At 42.1% G+C, this 20,112-nt stretch overlaps 1 protein-coding gene across 3 annotated transcripts in view; it reads left to right on the forward strand.

The window, feature by feature from the left end:
* Positions 1-20,112, forward strand: part of ARHGAP26 (Rho GTPase activating protein 26) — a 411,202-nt gene that overhangs the window by 310,192 nt on the left and 80,898 nt on the right. For all 3 annotated transcript variants that reach the window (XM_079771397.1, XM_079771399.1, XM_079771398.1), the window contains one exon: positions 10,538-10,676. In XM_079771397.1, the coding sequence (XP_079627523.1) occupies positions 10,538-10,676 (139 nt within the window). The remainder of the gene's footprint in view (positions 1-10,537; positions 10,677-20,112) is intronic.

The following is a 20,112-nucleotide window of genomic DNA, read 5'->3' on the forward strand; positions in this document are numbered from 1 at the left end:
ATGGCCAGGCCTGCAAGTATATGGGCAAAAACTGGTGAGGAGACTCATCTAGTTGGCTTAATTGTACATTTTGTGACTCTCTGCTGTGGACTTGGGAGGTGCATTTTAAGAGTATCGCAGTGCTTAGTTCTATGTTCTTTTGCATTAGTCTGTGCCAGAGAGTGGGATGAATCACAGTGAGGTCCATGTTCCTGTGGGAGCTGATGAAGGAGTGTGTGAGAAAACACCAGAGTGTATGTCCCCAGTCCTGAGGGAGCTAATATACACCCTTAATAGAGGTTTTTACTCTCGGGTCTATGATGTATATGTGCATTATTCCAGGGAGAACATCCTTAATATTCATCAGGCTTGCCTTCCTGGTAAAAACAACTTAGAATAAGGCAGCTTGACTCCTTTTTAAATGTAGCTTCAGGCCAGGTATGGTATAAAGTGAGCAGCTGCTGCCTTGGCCTCCTTTGGAAGCCTGTGATGTTTACCTCACAGGAATCCTAAGCATCCATGGCCATACTCTAGCATCTGACTTTCTGGAGACAAGGCTTTGAATCTCCTGCCAATAAAACTGAACTTCAGCCATCAAATCCAGAGCATTTTTATGTCCTTCCATGAACATGGTCAGAGACTTAATTTGTAAAATCCATACCATTGAGATCTTAGGTAACAATATTTAATGAGCATTCCCTTGGCCTTGGCTATAACATACATTCACAAAGTTCCTGGAGTGACTAATTTTCCAACTGTAGTGTCAGAAGTTGGCCAAAATCCTGAAACCACACTTGAAGAAATGCTTTTCAACAGCATTTTTCCATCCCTTCCCCTAACAAGAAGTGTATGATAGCATATTCCCTCTTGCTTGAAACAAGCCCTAATACAGATATTAAGTGATGTCCGCCATAGTTACTGGCATAATGTTCTCTCATTTAGTAAGAATATTTTACATACGGTATTTGCTTTGTGCCTTGGAATAAAATTGGGAGGGATCCAGGAATAAGTAGAAAACAATTGTGAAAGAGGATGTAGAAACCCAGACATTTAGGCATGGGAAAGGGAGAGGGAGAGGGAGAGGGAGAGGGAGAGGGAGAGGGAGAGGGAGAGAGAATTATAAGATGCCTATTTCAGTTGTCCATCGCTACATAACAAATCATGTCCAAGACTGTGACTTAAAACAGCAGTGATTCTACACACACACACACACACACACACACACACACACACACACACACACACGACAATTCTGGGAGGGCTTAGGTGTGCCCATATGGTATCAGCTGGGATCGTTTGACTGAGACTAGAGGATCCAGGATGGCCTTACTCTACATGTCCAGGACCTTGGTGGTGGCTGTTGGCTGGGACATCTTGATCCCTCCTCTACAGAGCCTCTCTTCTCCTCGTGTGATCTCTCATTGTGCAGTAGTCTAGGCCAAACTTCCAAGAGAGCAAGCAAACACAGAAGGGGCAAGGCTTATCAAGGCCTAAGCCTAGAACAGAGTGTTACTTCAGTCACTTTGACATTTTAAAAAGAGGGCCAGGGGATACATGCTAGCTAGAAAATTCAGATTATTTACTCGCTAAAATATTTTTAAGAGAAGGAAAAGGGCTTGTATTTTAACAACTAAAGCATATAGTATTCTCTTTCCCTCCCTCCATCCCTCCTTCCCACTTTACTCTCCCCTCCTTGTTTACTAAGGACTAACACTGGACATTCAGCTCCAAGGGTTAGAAATGAGAATGTGCCTAGGATGAGTTATGTTGTCACTGGCACATCCTATACACCCTCCAGACAGCACATGCTCTCTGTCCAGAAACATCCCCTGCTGAGCATGTCTTTTCACAGAGAACCCACCTGCATCTCCTTCCTCAGAACCTTATTGATGTGTTTCACACAGACCTTCAGTTAGGTCACATTAAGCACACTAACCACATACCCTGTCAGCAATGCTCCAGAAATCATCCTTCACCTCCCCAACCGACCAGGGAAGGGGTGCAATGTATGGAACAATTGTAGGAAATAAATGCCCCAGTGTAAGTAGAGGCACAGAGGAAAAAGCCAGGAGATAGGATATTATATTTGGGGCTCATGATGCTTTTTCTTTTTGCATGTTGGTAGTACATCCTGATTTATTTACTTAGTTGAAGGTAATGGAAATTTTTAATATACACAAACTAGAAGTAATACTATTCATGATAGTAATGGCTAACTTTTACTGATAGCTTACTGTTCTCAAGATATTGTGCTAAGCAGTTTTACATCCATACCATTTCATTTTCATAGCAACACTATAAAGTCAATATTTTTATCTCTATTTTACAAATTGTGAACCTGAAGTACAGAGAGTTTAAAAAACAGCTTGTTAGGAGAGGAACAAGGAACTGCTTTCACAGGCCAAGCTATTAAAATCTATTTTAGTTCATCTCTACTTAATACAATAAATGTTTATTGAGCATCCACTATTGGTCAAATATAAATAAGATGAAACCTTTTTCTCCAAGGGTCTCCTGTTTTATGAGGGTATAACTAGCCATAATACAGGGTGCTAAGTGACATTCAGTAAGATGAATAAAGTATATGGCACCCTGAGGAGAAATATTTAATTCTGCTTGTGTGGACTCTGACACATAAATAGACGTTTTCTAGGCAGAGAAAGAGTGGTGACAGGAACCTTCCTGGGGAACATTAATCAGTTAATCAACATGCATCTGTTTGTGTGTATTAAAATGATGTGGCTATGAAAGAATTGTAGTTTATATGTTAACAAGGAGAGGGAGATAATGCCAGGCAGCTGGATTTAGCCCGTTTGTCAAGGATCTTGAAAGCTAGAAAGTGGGAGCCTGAAAGCCTGAAAAATGAGAGCTGTCAGAGGTTTCCAAGTAGAGGATAAGATGATTACATCAGCATTTTAGAAAGACATCCTAGGAATCTGAACAAAATGACTCTGATCCTTGAGATCAAAATCACTCCTTGACTACTAAATAAATAGCAAACAATAGAGTTGACCATACTGTTGTAAACTTGTGGCTATATATAAAACGTCTTACTCAGAGAGTGTAACCTTTGACCTATAGCCTTTACTTAATTTAGGGCAGAGATAGATCCGAATGGTTCTCCTGGCCAGACTTCCCAAAGGGAAATACCAGGTCATGGCATCATTTCCCATCAGTGACTCCTATCCTGGACTGTACTTGGATTATATGAGAGCTTTATACTGGTGGTCAGGATTCAGAGTTGAAAGTTCAAAGTGCAAAGATTTTGGCTGTTTCCATGCTTGTTTTAAGGTAATGATCAATCATTGAAAATTTCTCTTTCTGTATGGACAACTCTGTCTTAAAAAATTACGTAGGCCAAATACTTGGGCTTATAGTGGAAGTTACCAATATTTACATTCTTCTAGTTAAGATTTTTTTTTAAATGTTGAATGCCATATTGCCCAATATACCCAAAGCCCAGAAATGCTGCTATTTCTTAAAAGCTTTTCCTTTTATAATAGTTACCTTGCCAGTGATTCTGAAAAATTTAGATGTCTAGGAAGAACAACCCTGTCAAGAAAACAAATGGCCTCTTTTCATAGTTTTGGTGAAACATGAAATCTCAGGTTAATATGTGTGTGTATCTCTTACATCTTCCTGTTAAATTTCACCATATCATAGTACAGTTGGACGCACTTGTTTTATAACAGTTCACAATACTTCTTTTGGCTATGGTACCCAAAAGGGTTTCTGCACATGAAGTGAGATGTGGTGTTCTTATGTGCCCACATACCACATGCTTCTATCAGTAAGGTCCCTTGTAATGCCTGTTGGTGTTTTACAAAATAAATTATCATGATCTTTTCCCAGTCCATCCCTTTGCTTTGGAAGGGCTAGGAATGTTTATCTTTGAGCTGTTAATTCTTAGAAATGCCCAAAGATCAGTGCCCCTTTAAAATATATGTTAACTTTTAATCTTATATGTCAAGAAGACCTAGCAACTATGGAACACCCACTTAACACCTAGGATAAGCACCAAATCCTAAACAACCTTGCATTCCCATTCAAATTGTAGTATCTTTCAATGCAATTGTGATAGAGTTGATTTGGGCCCACCAGACTTCCTTGATCTGTTGGCAGTACTAAAATCCATTCCACAAGTGCTACAGTTTATGTACAAAATGTATATCAATTAATAAAATGCAATTGATTTGAACAGTTTCTGGCAACCCTGACCAGGAATTACACCCACCTTTTGGTGTATGGGACCATGCTCCAACCAGCTAATCCATACCAGCTAGGGCTTTACTTTTTGGGGGTTTTATTGCCTTTTCTTCCATTGGTTTCTGCGTGAACTCTTTTTGGTCCTCTCCATGTTAGGTTTAAAGGTAATCTAGATTTACTTGTATGCTTGGCTGGAATGCTTCTGTCCTAGGCCTGTTTCCCCTTTTAAGTGGCAAGTGCTATGCAAGTTGCTCTTCATGAATGTGATATGGCTGTGCATCTGAACATGTATGTTCCCTTCAATAAGCCCTAGATAACAGATCATTGTTTGAACTGTGAAGCTCCTTTAATACAACAAAACTCCATCCTTTAATATAAGGATGGAGTTTTGTTGTATTTTATCCTATTCTCTGTCAACAAAGATAACAGGAAATAGAATCTTTCTGGTGCTAGGGACAATCACAGCATCCCATGGATTACCCAGGCCATTAACCAAATGGCACTGGTTCCTTCTGAGGGATTTTTAATAAAACTCCCTCAAATTGTCGATCCTTCTGCCAAAATGCTGATATCAACAGGACATTGGACTTCCAACTCTCCTTAAAAACCTTCTGTGTAGCTGCAGCCTCTGCACTTGGCTTCTTAATTGTAGCAATAAATAAGCCCTGCTGAGAGTGGTTTAGCTTCCAGGAGAAAGACACTGGGGTTGTGGCTCTCGTGCCCTACGCAGTTTCCCTCCACAATCTGTCATGAAAAAGAGCAGTGTGTGAGCCCTGCTCAGTAGGTCTAGCCCTCCACTCCCAAAGCAGACACTCCTCAGGTGAAACAAGCTCATGCTTGTTATTTCCCATTATTACTTGGGACCCCGATGCATTAGTGTCTCAAGAAAATGCCTCTTCTCTTCTCTCAGAGAAGCCTTCCTGTTTTGCTCTTTAATCCCAGGCCCCTGTCGTTGATTTATTGCCTCAGAACTACTTTGCAGTTATAGACCAAGAACTCTTCATCATGACCTAATTTTCCTCCCATAAAAATCACAGCACATAATAATGAGTATGCCTCACACATTATAGGGAGGTTCTCATCCTTGTAAATTGCAGAGGCACGTGACAGATGGGATTAGAAGAGGTGTAAAATGTGTATGAGACATGTGGAGAACAAATTCCACAGTGTCAAGATGGGCTTGAGGGGGAGGCCTGTGAAATTTGAATTTTGTAGGCAACACAAGGGAAAAAGAACATCAAATTCTAACATTGCTGTAAGCAGTTACGATCGATGTTTTGCAAAGAGCAGTAATTAAATTTGCACTTATAAATTAAATCCTCATGTCCCGACTGCAAATAATTCATTGTTGAGTCTCCAGTTATTTCCCTTCTTATACTTTTTTATTGAATGCAATAATGTCTTTTGAACACTGAGCATCAAATTGTGTTAGGTGCTTCAGTCCTCACCACAGACCTGGGTTTTTATAGATGAGGCATCTGAAGGTCAGTTATGTAACTTCCTCAAAGTCACAGAGCTAGTAAATGATAAAATGAGATCCAACAGACTCTAAAATCATGTGATCTTTTTCATTTTGCCTTCTGTCTCTCAAAATAATAGTCGATATAAAGACCACTAGTGATTAAGATACACAAAGTCAGGCTAAGTTCGGTCAGCTGTACTCATCTGTGTGACCTTGGACTGATCAGTTACTCTCGCCGAGTCTCAGTTTCCTCACCTACCAGATGGCAAGAATAATAGTACCTCCCTTGTAGGGTTGTTGTGAGTAAAATAATAAGATAACCCATATAAAATAACTTAAGATGATAAGCACTCAAATTATCTTGGTTCTTTCTATTATCTTTTATACCACCCCCCACCTCCTGCTGATCTCTGCCCAGTTCTGTGCTATGCATTTTCTGTGCATTATCATTTCAGTTGCTCTGCAGGGCAGGTGTTAGGTCCCCATTGGCAAGAGGGAAATAGACCAAGAGTTCCAAAGCTTGTCTAGCTCCAAAGCCTGTTTGCTTTCTACCCATATAATGACTGCAGTTTCCTGGTCTTTATTTTTTGTGGTGATATGACAGTGATGGTGAGGTCATTGTAGCTGTGGTTGTTGCCCACTGAGTAGGCAGAACCAGGACTCAGCCCGGGTCAGTCTGACTGCAGAGGCCCAGCCACCCTGACCACTCTGCTGCAAGGCTTGGAATTTATGGTTCTGCTAATTCCATATATAGGAAGCTTGAAATGGTGATACTTGGAAGAGTTATCCAGAGTTATATTTTTATTTTACAGTTTTATTCCCCAGTAGCTTCCAGAAGGTTTACAGTCTTCCTAATAACTTATTTCTAAAGCATTCCTGAGTAAGTCAGAATTAGTTTGTAAGTTTGGGCAGAATTAACAAGGGCCTTATGGCATAGCACAAGTCTCCCTCTTCTTTTGTGTTAATCTGGAAAGGCCCTGTGAAAGTATCTCTTCCAAACAAAATAGGATTGGAATAACCAACAAAATTGTGAATAAGTCAGTTTCCCATCAGAATTCCAACTGGAGCTTTTAGTACAGAGGCCACACACTTGACCTGGCTAAAAGGTGGCCAGACAAGGAGCAGCTTTTAAATGACTTCATGTATTCAAGTTTCAGGGTTAAATGAACAGTAATTTGGGAAATGATTTCTCAGACTCTGATGAAGATTCATGTCATCTGCTCTGATGTAGTCTGATTTACAAAATGCCCTTGTACTTGGGAAAACTTGTTATGGCAGTGGTGATAGTCTGATGTCTGGCCCTTTACACCCTGCAGCGCACTCACTTGCACACCATTGCACTTGATCCTGAGTACGGCCCTATCGTCTGAGGCTAGGGCCTGGCTCACGGTGAAGAGAACTGGCCTTCAGGATGCTAACACTCCCCCCAGTGAAAATCTCCTTCTAGAGTGTATTCTAATATGCTCTTAGACCAGGGGTGGGGAACGTCTGGCCTGAGGGCCGTTTAAGGCCCAAGAAATCATTTGGTCTGGCCCTGCCGAGGCATTAGGGGTGAGTTAATTAAATGTTTGACCAAATATAGCAGGCTAAATTTTAAGTTGATAATTTTGTATGGCCCACAAATGATATTATAAATATCCAAATGGCCCTTGGCAGAAAAAAGGCCATGACTCCTGACTTAGACGAAACAGCCAATGAAATATTATGTTCTCCTGTCTTCCTGCTCGGATGTGTTTAAGCACAAATTTTCAGGCATCTGTCTAAATCCACGGCTCTTCCTTACAACTTACTCTTCTTTGTTTCTCTAGCATTTACTACAGTTTTTAGGAAAAGGCAAGTGCTCACATATTTGGTTACAGTTGAAATTAAACTGTTCCCCTTGTAGTTGGTGGGGATCTCATTCTCAGTAACTTGTTAAGAAAAGAGAGACAAAACCTGGGGGACACCAGGCATAACAGGACAGAGGCCTATCACTAAGTTTGAATTCATTTCAAATGTTTTTAGGTAGGAATTGCTGAATGTGCTGTACTCGCGGCCAGAGGCAGAAGGGTTCTAAGAGACACCATTATTTGTTGAAATACATCCTTGGGATATGGAGCCTCCTGCCTCTATAGTCAGGATTGGCTAGAAAAGCTGAGCTGAACGAATAATGACTGCTGAGGACGTGGAAAGTGTAGGTATTAGTTACTTCAGCCCCAGGTTCCTGCCCTGGCCTCTCCTCTGCTTAGCTGTGCCGGTCAGGAAATCTCTCATTGTGGAATGCTCAGCCTGTTTGCTGTGTTGAGTTGACCAGGCAGATGCGAACACTCATCTAAAGGAACAGTGTTTAAATATCAGTGATAACGGTGCACAGGCAGGTTGTCACCCAGGAGCAGCCATGGTTCAGCTTATTTTGGGGATCAAAGTAAAGGGGAGAGAAAGCTTCTTAGAGGTTGTGGTCCTTGAGCTCAACAACAGTCATAGTTTCTCTTTTCTTTCCCTGCAGACACCCAAAAAGAGACTGGGGACATGTATAGCACTGGTACTTATTTTTAGGGATGCCAACTCCTCTGGAAGCCAAATGATCTCAGTTGTTTTTGCGTGAAGTCCCCTTCTCCCCTTACTCCCTTGCCCCAGTTGAACTCAGCTATGTTGTGATTCGGTTTATTTTGTTGAAAATTCAGTCCCCTGGGGAAAATATGATAATGCTGTTTTCAGACAGCTGTGTTTGGGAATGAGATGGACTGAACCAGCTGGCTGGCATCATTGGAGCCCAAGGACCTGCCAACCCATGGAGAGCAGCTGTTTGGGCTGAAATTCTTATCATTCTTATGACTTTGCTTCCTATATTATCAGCTTCTGAGTTCTTCTAAATGCACACACAAAGGAGAGAAAGCCATGAGAAAGACTCTGATATGTTTAGGGCCACCCATAGTTTAAGGGAGTGGGCTGCCACCATCATCCACTCATTCATGACTGTCAGAAAAGAGAAAATCCAGAAGGAGGCTAGTTCTAAAGAGGAAGCGACAATAATGAGTGGATCAATAAATATTTAATATAGTGGGGGTGTTAGAAGATTGTTTAATGAAGGAGAAAATGTCACAATGTAATGTTGAATGAAATGTATAGGATACCAAACTATATAAAGAATATAATCATCATTATGGAAAAGTATTCTTTAACATTAAGTGAGATAACCGATACAAAGCATTTAACCTGGTGCCTGGCATGGCAAAGACTCAACAAATCACAGCTACTGGATGCAAACTCTAACCACAGGGAACATGCTCGAAAGATCTTTCTTGATTGTATGAATTAGTGCTGCTATCGTTATTTTATTCATTGAAAATTGAATCTGGAAAATCCAAGGACATGGGTTTCTATGTGATCATCTGTAGTTACATCTGTGATTGTGGCAGCTTAACCTCTCTGCCTCAGTTCTTCATTATAAATGGTGAGGAGAGTCCTTATTGCTCAGGTCACTGAGCACTGAATGAGCCACCTGTGAAACACATGCAGTGGCCGGTCCCTAGGGAACCAACATTGAACGGTGGCTACTATAATCATGGTAACTAACCGTATAAGTGGTATATACTATAACTAGAGGCCCGGTGCATGAAATTTGTGCATGGGGGTGGTCCCTCAGCCCGACCTGCACCCTCTCCAATCCAGGAGCTGTAAGGGGATGTTCTACTGACAGCTTAGGCCCACTACCCGTGGTTCTCTGCTCTCTGCAGGGCCTGGGGGTTTTGCCGCCACCGCGCAAATGAAGCCGCCACGCCCCGCTGTCCGCTCTCTGTCTGTCAGGCCTGGGAGCTTCGCCATCGCCGCCATGTGAACGAAGCCACCGTGCCCCGCTGTCCGCTCTCTGTCTGTCAGGCCTGGGAGCTTCGCCGCTGCCGTGGTGACGAAACCCCCACGCCCCACTGTCCGCTCTCAGCGGGGGCCTGAAAGGACTGGGTGACTCCAGTGGGGCTGAGGGGACTGGGTGCCGCCATCTTGTGGCTATGGGCACTGCCATCTTTGTGATGGTGTGAGGGTCAATTTGCATATTCCCTCTTTATTAGATAGGATAATTCTGCTGGCCTTGTGTCTGTAGAAAAAAGATGAGAGTTGTCATGATTTTGTCTAACATTTTCTTCTCATTTTTTACCTTGGGCTTAAAAAAAAAAAGAAACTTAAACATTTACAAGAAAATAAAACTCAAAAGCTAATAGTGGTTATCCTAGAATTGGGAGAGTTTTTCCGTTTTCTTCTTGATGCTTTTTTCAACTTGCCTGTAGTATTTATACGTTTCTTTTATCATTGCAAGGAAAAACAACAAGTCCCTCTCCCCCCCCCCTTATAAATAAGGGAAAAAATTGCTCAGCATCAAATATAACACTAGAAAGGATGCCCCCCTGAAGATGGCTGAGGACGAATGAGGAAATGGTGCCCTGCACTGGAGTTCTGTTTGGAGTGTTATATAAATGCATATTTCACACTCTGAGAAAGCTGTGAAGCAGTCATTGAGAACTGGAAAAGAGAACCAGAAAACTAAAAAGATTTTGACTAATTGAGTCTTCACAAAGGTGGTCACAAAACTTGAAGCCTTGTTAACAGCCAATGGCTTAGATTTAGCACAGATTTTTCCCATGTCCCTGGAGAGACGAACGAAAAGAAGATCAGTGGAAGAATAGGAGAAGGGGTTAGAGATGGAAGTAAATGGTTACCAAGGTCTGGGATACACTTCCCAACAAGAAGGTTTAACCCAGTTCCTAGAGATGATTACAATGAAGTCCTGAGCAAACACTGGTGGTCTTCTCAAGGTCTGTTGCTGATTCTTAGACATCACCACCCGCCTTTGTACTGGTTCTGCTTTCTCCCCAGTTCACGGCAGCCTGTAACCGTCCTATGCAATTATACTTGCAGATATTTAACACCGTGCCTGAAATGCCTCTCACCAATGCCCAGCTGCACCTGTCTCGGAAGAAGAGCAGTGACTCCAAGCCCCCGTCCTGCAGCGAGAGGCCCCTGACGCTCTTCCATGCCATGCAGTCGACAGAGAAACGTGAGTCCTGCGCTCAGGGCTAGCGTGATACCCCAGGGACATCCCTTGCCGCCTCTGCCTCCGGCTGCTCAGGGGCCACACCTCTGTCCTCTCGGTGGGCCTCTGCCCTTTGCTTCCTTGAGGACTGTGTTGCACTGTGCCCTCCACGGTGCCACGGCTGTGTAACCCTAATAGGAGAGAAGGCTGTATTGCTGAGAATGAAAAGCCAGGGCCATGCTGTTGAGATTCTCTTTCCAGATCTCCTGTGGGCAAACAGCTGAGCCTCTCTCCCTCCCGCTACACGATAAGAGCTCAGCTCGGGCCTCGCATCTTCGGGCCTCCTTTTGTTAGCAGCTCCCAAAGAACAGTTTCTCTCCCTTTTCTCAGTCTGTAATTAGATGCTTATTAGGGTGAGTCACATGCCCCACTAGGTTGTGACTCTGTGAGGGCAGGACCTGCTTTTGCTCTTCCTTCTACTCCACTTCTCACAGGGCCTGGCGTGGAGTGGACACATAATAAATATGTGACATTAATTTAATGAATTCATTAGGGAATAACACCGTCCTTGTTCCACAACAGAGTGTAAGCACTATGATTGTTTCAAAACTTGTTTTCATCTCAGGATTTCTGAGTTTTTTGCAGTCATCTGGTGACTGCTCCCTAAAATGCTCCCAGTCTTGTTTAGCACTTATAAGGAAAGAATTGAGTATAGACCTGGGTTTCTGTGCCAGCAGCAACACACGGACAAGCCTTTTGCCTTCTCTCAACCTCAGTTTGCTCATCTGTAAAGTAGGGATCACAGTACCAACCTCATAGGGAAGTTGTGAGGTTTAAATGAAGTTAATGCATTAAGCGTCTGGCACAAGGCCTGGGCTGACAGCTGAGAGCCATGGCTATTATTATTAGTTATTGTTGAATCATATGCAGATACCAAGGCTGGTTCATTCACACAGCCAACATTTACATGATTGTCTGCCAGGGAACGGAAATATAAAAATACGGCCTGTCTTTAAAGAGCTCACAACCAAGGAAGGGAAGCAGACAAGTGAATAGATAATGACAAGTCTGCACATACTGCTCCCGTAGAAATATGTGCCTTCAGGGAGTCAGTAGGATATCTGTTTGAAAGACATGGCATCACCCTAGTCACTGCGGCTCAGTTGGTTGAGCATTGTCTTATGCACCAAAGGGTCTCAGGTTTGATTCCCAGTCAGAGTGTGTGTGGGAAGTAACGAATTGATGTTTCTCTCTCTCCCTCTCCCTCCTTCCCTCCCTTCCTTACCCTTTCTCTAAAATCATTGAAAACATAAAAATAAATAAATAAACAAACAAACAAACAAATAAAATAAGACACATGGCGCCAGCCAGATTGCCTCGGTGAGCTGGGTGAGAGTTGTTCTGCCTCTGCTGCTCACTGATCAGACAGTTGTTCATCCTTCACAGGGTTGTTGTGACGATTAAAGCACTTCGAACTGTGCCTGGTGCAGAGTACGTGCTCAGTAAATGCTGTGGATGGCTGTTATTATTATCACTACAATAAGGACAAAACACAAAGTGGAACAATGACCTGCTTTGCCTTGAAGAGAAGAGGCTCCTTATCAGGATTGGCATCTTTCTCTTCCTTTGTTACAAAAATGAGTTTTAGTAGCCCCTCACATTTTAAAAGTGATGGTTTCCCTTATCATAATTCCTGAAAACAAATCTTCACCACCCCTCCACCCCAAATATCATGCATTTAAAGGTGTCACAGTATCCCATAATACGGCTGCACCTTGGTGTATTTAGTACCATTTGGATGATTCATATATTTTGCACTTATGAATAAAACTACTGTTACGATCTTTGTAGCTAAATCTATTCATAGTCATAGTCATGATCATTTCCTTAAGATAAATTCCTGGAAATATTTCTAGGTCAATGGATATGCACAGTTTTAGGGCTTTGACCCTGTACCTGGATTGGCTTCCCTTCAAATGATAATCTGTGTTCCTCTTGACTGTCTAGCTTGGCACATTCTCACTATGGTGTCCACATGGCCTGGGCTCCTCCACATGTACCAGCAAACACTTGGAAAAGGCCTGGCTACACCCACATCTGCCACGAACAAGACCGTGGTGTGATGTGCTTCTCGGGTTTCCAGGAGAGCCATGGTCACCTCATGTTTTGTACAAACGTGTACAGTGCAGATAGGGACAGATCAGATAGTGCTGGTAAATGATGCTAAGCTTTCCATAGTGCCGAGGTCATGATGAGACTGAAGCAGAGGCAGCTCTGGGACAGGCCTAGAAGCATACTCTGGGAGTATGTAGGAAAGAAGATGGGGATCAGGAGAAAATCAATTAGATCCTTGCCCACGATTAATTTTATCACACAGGCAGCGGATGAAAGTTAAGGATGTGTGAAATCAGACCTGCCTAAGCTGCAAAGCCAACTGCTAGCCCTGTCTGCAGATGGTGGACAGAGGGTGAGAGACGGGAAGAGGGTAATGCAATACCTCTTTCCTCCAAATGTTAGTAAATGCTCCCTGAAAGCAACACCAAAATCTCCATATGCTTGAATATTCGTGGGGTGCTTAGCTTTCCCCCCATTTCTCAGAGAAGAAACATTTTCATTGAAAAGTATATAGATGTGTGTAGGTGAATATTATTTTTAATAATCTGTTTCAGAACCCCCCCCCCCTTTTTTTCTGGGAAACTAGAATGATATCCCAGCTGGCTTAGAGAGGACAATAGGAGGAGTTGGGTGAGTTGATGCTGAGGAAGACTGGGCCAGGAGCTGGAAGGTTCTACTGGCACTCGCCCCTCCTAGGTTGTAATCTGGCCACCCATCAGGGTTAAATGAACAAGTGACAATGCACAATAAAGTCTTCACACACCTTATGCTTCCCTTTGTCTGCTCTGTGGACAAAGACAGAAGACTGATTTATCAAAGCTCTTGGCTGAGTTTACTCTTTGGAATTCAAATATAGATAAAGATCCCGCAGCTGATTTGTAGGGGAAATTGCATTTCCATAATGTGTATTCCTTAATAATAATTGCATATTTAGCGATCACAATGTTTTTCAGTGTGAGGCCTTTTTCTATACCTAGCTCCCTACTTCCCAAACCTGAATCATTTTCATAAACCTTCATTCACTCTTTGTGCCACAACCACATAACTCATTCATTGTTGTTTGTTTAATACATGTCTTTACATCAACTTTAAATCAACTTACTTCTTTACATGGCCTATTCCTACTCAGTAAAAGCTCCAAAAACATGAGTTTGATGGTCTCACTGTTCTGTCCTCTAATATACAGGAAAATAAATATGTAACCATTAAGATAAAGAATGTTCATCCATATCCAATCCCGGAATCGTCTTGTGTTCTGCCCATGGAGTATGTACCACAGTTTGGAGTCCACAGACTTGGCTCTAGAATTTTGACAGATTCAGATCCTTCATGTCAACGTAAATATAAAAAAATCACGTTTCTTTTGTCCACTTGACTAGAATTGGGTTCAGATATCATTAGTTGGTTGTTTATATCACAGTAGGCACTCAGTGATATAAACATGCTGTGCATAGTTTAATGATGTGACACCTGTCCAGGTGTGATGTAACCTTACCTTTCTTCAGATTCTTGCCACAGAGCAAATAACTTGTCAGAGAGATCATGTTTGTGTGGACACACACACAAACACACACACACAACCTCTCCTCTACCTTCAAACTTGGCATATGATATTTTTCAGAACCTCGTTTCCCCTTATGTCTGAGTATCTGCCTCTTTTGAATCCAAATATGCCTTTTCTCCTCGGTGATGTACTTGCAGTTTATTATCTCCTTAGTCTTTCATGGGTCAGCCCTCTCTTCAGTCCCTGAAACTCCCAGAGTAGTTCGCTTGGTGCTTCCGTTTGAGAGGCTCCAATTGTTCCCCATCAGCACACGTTTTCCCCCACCTCTCCGCAGGGCCCCTGCTCTGTACAGAAGTTGGAGCCCATCCTGTTCTCTCTGAAGTGACTCTGTGCCAACACTTCCGGCCTCAGATTGTCAGCTGCCTCCCTCTTCCTGGAGAAGAGGCTCCTTCCTGAGGGTCACCTTGCCAGGTTTTTCAACTGTGCTGCCAGACAAATGGTAGCAAAGGATATTAGTGTTTAATCTCTACGTTTCCATGCAGGTACACCACACAACAGACATTGCACTGGTATATCGAGGCAAAAGGCACTGACAAGCAAACTGTACTTTTAGTTTTTTGAACAAATGTAGAAGGTAGAGCCCGGGATTAGAGGAAACAAACAACCAGGTCTTGTACCTTTTAGATTTCTTCTAAGAAGTTGCAAGGTGATATTTATCACTTAAGTTGTCCCAGATTTTTAGTATATCCACCAAGGTGTGGAAATGTATTGATTGGAATACTTGTTCTTATTCTTGGGTGTGCATTTGAATCATCTCAGGAGCTTGTTAAAAATACAGGTGGCTGGTTTCCTCTCTGGTACGTTCTGAATCAGGTCTTGGCTCTGCAGCTCAGGCATTTGTATTTTAAAAGCTCCCGGGCAGTGCTGAAGACAGCTACAGTAAAGAAGCACTGGCTTGGGAGAGGGGGCACCATCTAGGTTTCTTGTCTTCTGTCATTACCAGAACATCTCTTTGTCTGTCAGGATTGGGGGCGGCCTGGCGTGGTGATTGAAAGTAGGCGCTCTGTGCCTCCCGGCACTGTTTCTGTGCCATCTTGACTCTGAGACCTGGAGTACATTACTTTTCCTTGTCCGGACCTCCATTTTTCTCATCTGTAAAATCCATCACTAGTAATAGCTTTCTTGGAAGGAAATTACCGTGATTAAGTGAAACAGTGCATGTGCAGTACTTGACATTGAGCCTAGAACATAGTAAGCACCTAATAAACATTAGCTACGATTACGATGATTATCATCAAGCTATAGCTTTCCCTTACATTTGACTAAATATCTCTCCCCGCCACCCGAGGCTGCAGATGCCCCAGGAGAGGCCCCTGCAGAAGGGCAATGCAGTCTCCCTGGCTCAGCCAGAGTCTGTTTGATGCTTGAGTGCAAATACATCAGCAGCCTGGGATGAGTTGTACAGTGTTGATGGGGGTGGGAACGGATTCTTGGGCTTTGCTTTACAGGGATCATGTTAACTAGCTGCTGGGATTATAGTTCTGATTAATTCTTTTAGTTCAGTTAATTCTTCCTGGACCCTGTCCCAGACAGGCCCAGTGAGAGGTGGAGAACGTAGCTCGTATACTTCTCATGTGTGTCTTCCTCGTTGAAAAACCACTGGGAATTCATGCTATTCAAAGTCTTATGTAATGCCTTTCTCCGAGCAGGCGGGGCTGCAGCCTGTGCCTCTTCTCAGGCTGCCTCTGCAGGTGATGCGCACTCTGGACACACCTGCTCGCCTTGGCAGATGACGTGCTTATCCACATGGGTTCCTGTTGTCACACAGGCTGGAAGGTGTAATGCGGCTCTTGGCTTAATTATGTGTGGTTACCATGTGTGACTGACATCCACATAGTTGATGCATCCATTAAAAAATGATGCTGTGGAAAACCCTTGGCAGGGAAGAAGTTCAAGATCAGTAAATGAAAAGAAGCACATGATAGGCTCAGATCTCTGGCATTATCACTAAGTGAACAAAGTAGATAGCACATTAGTAGATAGGATTTTATCCCACTTCGTTAAAAGAAAAAAGGTGTGTTTGTCGTGTGTGTATGTTTCTATGTATAGGAAACCAACTGGATATTGACACACCAAAATACTGGTAGGGTATTTGTATTTCCTGGCTTTCTAAATTGAAGCAGATGCATATTTATTATGCATTGATTCATTTTACCTTATTAAAAACAAAACCTCCTAATTATACATTTTAGTTACTATCTCAAACCCATTTTGCAATGTGTCATGGTATTAAAAATATGTAAATATATAATTGTCTTCTTTCTGATGCACAATAATATAAGTAGTCTATATGTGGACTCCCTCAGGTATTGAGGGACCATAAATTAAAGGAACAATGTCTTGACTCAAAAGTAAGTTCTCAGGCAGAAAAGAGGGCTAAGTTATGAGTGGGAGAGTATCCATTTAACTCTCATTTTTCAACTCCCTGTTCAGCATTGATTAGAGGTTTATTCGTACACCTTGGTTTTTGAAATGTTCTTGTTTCAGGTCCTGGTATCCCCATTGTGCCTCATTGTCCCACTGCCTGAACCATTCAGTCCTGGGTCAGCCACAATGACTTCCCCATTCTCTCTTGAAATCCAGTGTTACTGGTATCCTTTCCCTTTGCAAAGTAAAGCGTTGTTCTGAGCGGCATGGGGAGAGAATAATTCAGTCCACACAGGACCAAAATCAGTGGTGGTTTTTGCTAAAGACAACCTGCCACAGGTTGTAGCATCATGAACTATGTCCTATGGTCAAAACAATTGACCATGATTTTCATGCATCAACTCATTGTTTAGCCCAGTCACAGCCCAAACTACATTTTAAGATTATTTTTTAAAACATTGCCCAAATTGTTTTCATGTGTACCAACACACTGCCCAAATTGCTTTTAAAGATTATTTCTATCATAGGGACTGAGGCTGGGTCAGCGTGAAATCAGACCACCTCAGAAGTAGTGTGTCTTGGCACGCCACCAGTATCCAAAGCAAAGTTACAGGGAAACAAAATAGCTTCAAAAAGTGATTCCAAGCTTCCAGTGAACTTGGGTGTTTCCCAGAGGTGGTAAACTCAGAAATTGCAGTACACTCATCATTTTTTATTGCAAAATTCATTAAGCTGCCACGCTATTATCATCCTATCTTGTCAAGATGACACATTGCAGACCTCATTGCAAAACTTTAACAAGCCAGGAGAAAGTACACCTCTCTCCCCACCACACACAGGAAAGCCACTGGGTATTTTCCTTTTGCCTTAATATATTTTGCATGAAACCTGGGTCTCTACAGAACTTCCCTCTGTCTGGCAACTCCCTTTCCTCCCTGTTTGATCATGTGGAGAGAGAGAGTTTCCCCCTTCCGGCTCGGCTCTGCGAGGCATCATGAGCTGCTGTTAAAAAAAAAAAAAAAGCTTCCCCCTCCTCTTTGCCAGTGAGGCTTGGACATCCAGAAAGATGAGATGCTAGCCTGTATTCTGAAAGACCTCCATGCATGTTGGGAAATCTCCCCAAAGTGACCTCAAAGGTCTGTGTTTCATATTCTTCAGCTTTGTGCATCCAGTGGGCCAGACGTGTTCAGGCCTGCCGAGACGTGTGAATTTAGCTTGGCGCTGCATGTGCGTTCCTGGCTTCGCCTCTGAGTTCTGTGGTAAACAGAGACCCTGACTCTTGTATATGGTGGGGTTGTCATTTAGAGCAAGCAGGAGACACTTAGTAAATATGGAAAGTGAAGTAGCTTAGCTCCCAGATTTCCATGGCAACCCCCAGAACAAGTACAATATCACCAAAATTACTCTGTGGCTTTCTTTTTTTAGTTGCAGTGATTTGGTTGCATACTCATGTTTTTCCGCTCCTGATTTGTACAAAAAAACATTGTCCCCTGAAATCAGGACTTTGTTTTTAAGGACATTAGCGGTCCCAGTCTGGACACACCTGAAAAACCCAGTCATACAGAACTACCTTTTTCTGTGCTAGGAGAACACATTTTGATTGTTTATTGTGGCCTTATATTTATTATTTAGCTTACACTTATTCATGGTGCTTTAGCAGATACTATGCACAGACTAAGCAGGAATGGATGAGCCGATGCTGACCTCACAAGTCACTGTGACGGATGCCTGATGTTTTCTGCTTGGGCAGATGTGCCCCAGCCCTTGAGTAGTTTGTATTTTTAAGGACCAGCTCCACATCCAGTTTGTCACTCCTTGTAGAACGTATGTTCCTGAAAGCATCCAATACATTACTCATAGATGTTTACAATTATTTGAAGATTGCTTCTATCATTTCCTTATTTCTGGGCTCTTGTTTTCAGTGATTACTATGAAGAGAGATTCTTGTTGACAAACATATTTGAGGAAGGCAAGCATTTTCACTGAATTCCACCGGTTTAGAATTACCCCTGACTTGGCATTCTTTCTCTCTTGGTCATTTAAATGGTTCTCTGTGATCTTGTTGATTTGACTCATAACCGGTTGTTGTTTTTCTTTTTCAGTCCAGTAGTTTATAATTTTTTCCTTCAGTAATGTAATTGCCATCAGTCCTTCTAATACCTTCTTATGAAGATGCAGAGCTGGTGTGAATCATCAGTGGCTCGAAGTCCAGCTGTCTCTCGTATTTGAATGATTTGATTTATTTTATTTTTACTTTTTAGGCTGCCTATTCTCATTATGTTTTCCTGTCAGGAGAACATAAAATCCTCCTGTTTTGAGTGACATTACTGAATCACTTTCTCTTTATTTTTTAATTCATTTCAAATGCTTTAGAATTGGTCTCTCTAGAGCAGTCACCAAACTTTCAGACCTCACAGACCACTGGTTGGCAACCGCTGCTCTAGAGTTTGCCACACTGCTAAAACATTTGATTTGCTGTTGATCTTTCTCACTCCCCCGTCTCTGGAATAATCTTCACCTTCTTGCTCACCCTCAGTAAGACTTGTCAGCATTTCACCTGAGAAGTATCCACTAGGAGTTCCCAGTCTTACTAGCTGAGGTCTTGCATCCAATGAAACTGTAATGGCTGGGTAGTCAGAGTGCCAGATTCACAGTTTTTCTTATCACATGGCTCACCCAGGTAGACCAATAAAGAGGATGCCTTTTAGGGTGCATAGTTGGCTGTCTTGGCTACAAAACTATGAAATCTTATGATTAATTATATTTTGTCCTCTTCTTGAACTTTGAACTCCTTTTCTGACCTTTTGCTTTTGTTGTTGTGTTATTTTGTTTTAGGTTATGACATATGTGAAAGATTCTAGATATCTTAATATAAGCCCAAATAGAACCTCAAAAAGAATTTATCTCTTAAAAAAAGAATTCTAATGTCCTCCAGTAAATGGAATGCTAGAAATCCCCAAGTTCAGTTTGGGTGTAGCCACCTGTTTTATTCCATTGACTTTCCTAGCCCAGGGAGGGTCGTGTTCTTGTTTCCTACCCCATCCTCACTCCCTTGTGAGTTTAATTCAGACAAATACCATCTTTCATATGCTACAGGCTCTCTCGTTAGGTCATGGAGAACCCCAATCTATAAAACTTTAATAGGAGATGTGTTCTTAAAATCTTTATCTAAGTCTAGTTTTCAGAATGAAATCTTTTTATGAGCATTAGGATTCTGATAAAATATTTTATAAAGCAAAGCATCTTTATATAATGTTATTTTCAATTGTGATTTAAAAGTGTTATCTGACAGATATCCAATCTTAGGTTGCTCCTAGTCTACCAAATAAGGTAAACATATGATTAAGTAAATATATGCAAGTTAATAAATATACCAGTAGGCATCTGAATAAAATACCAAGGAATAAATTTAAG

Source organism: Cnephaeus nilssonii, assembly GCF_951640355.1.
Source record: "Cnephaeus nilssonii genome assembly, chromosome: 5".
Classification (NCBI taxonomy): Eukaryota; Metazoa; Chordata; class Mammalia; order Chiroptera; family Vespertilionidae; genus Cnephaeus; species Cnephaeus nilssonii.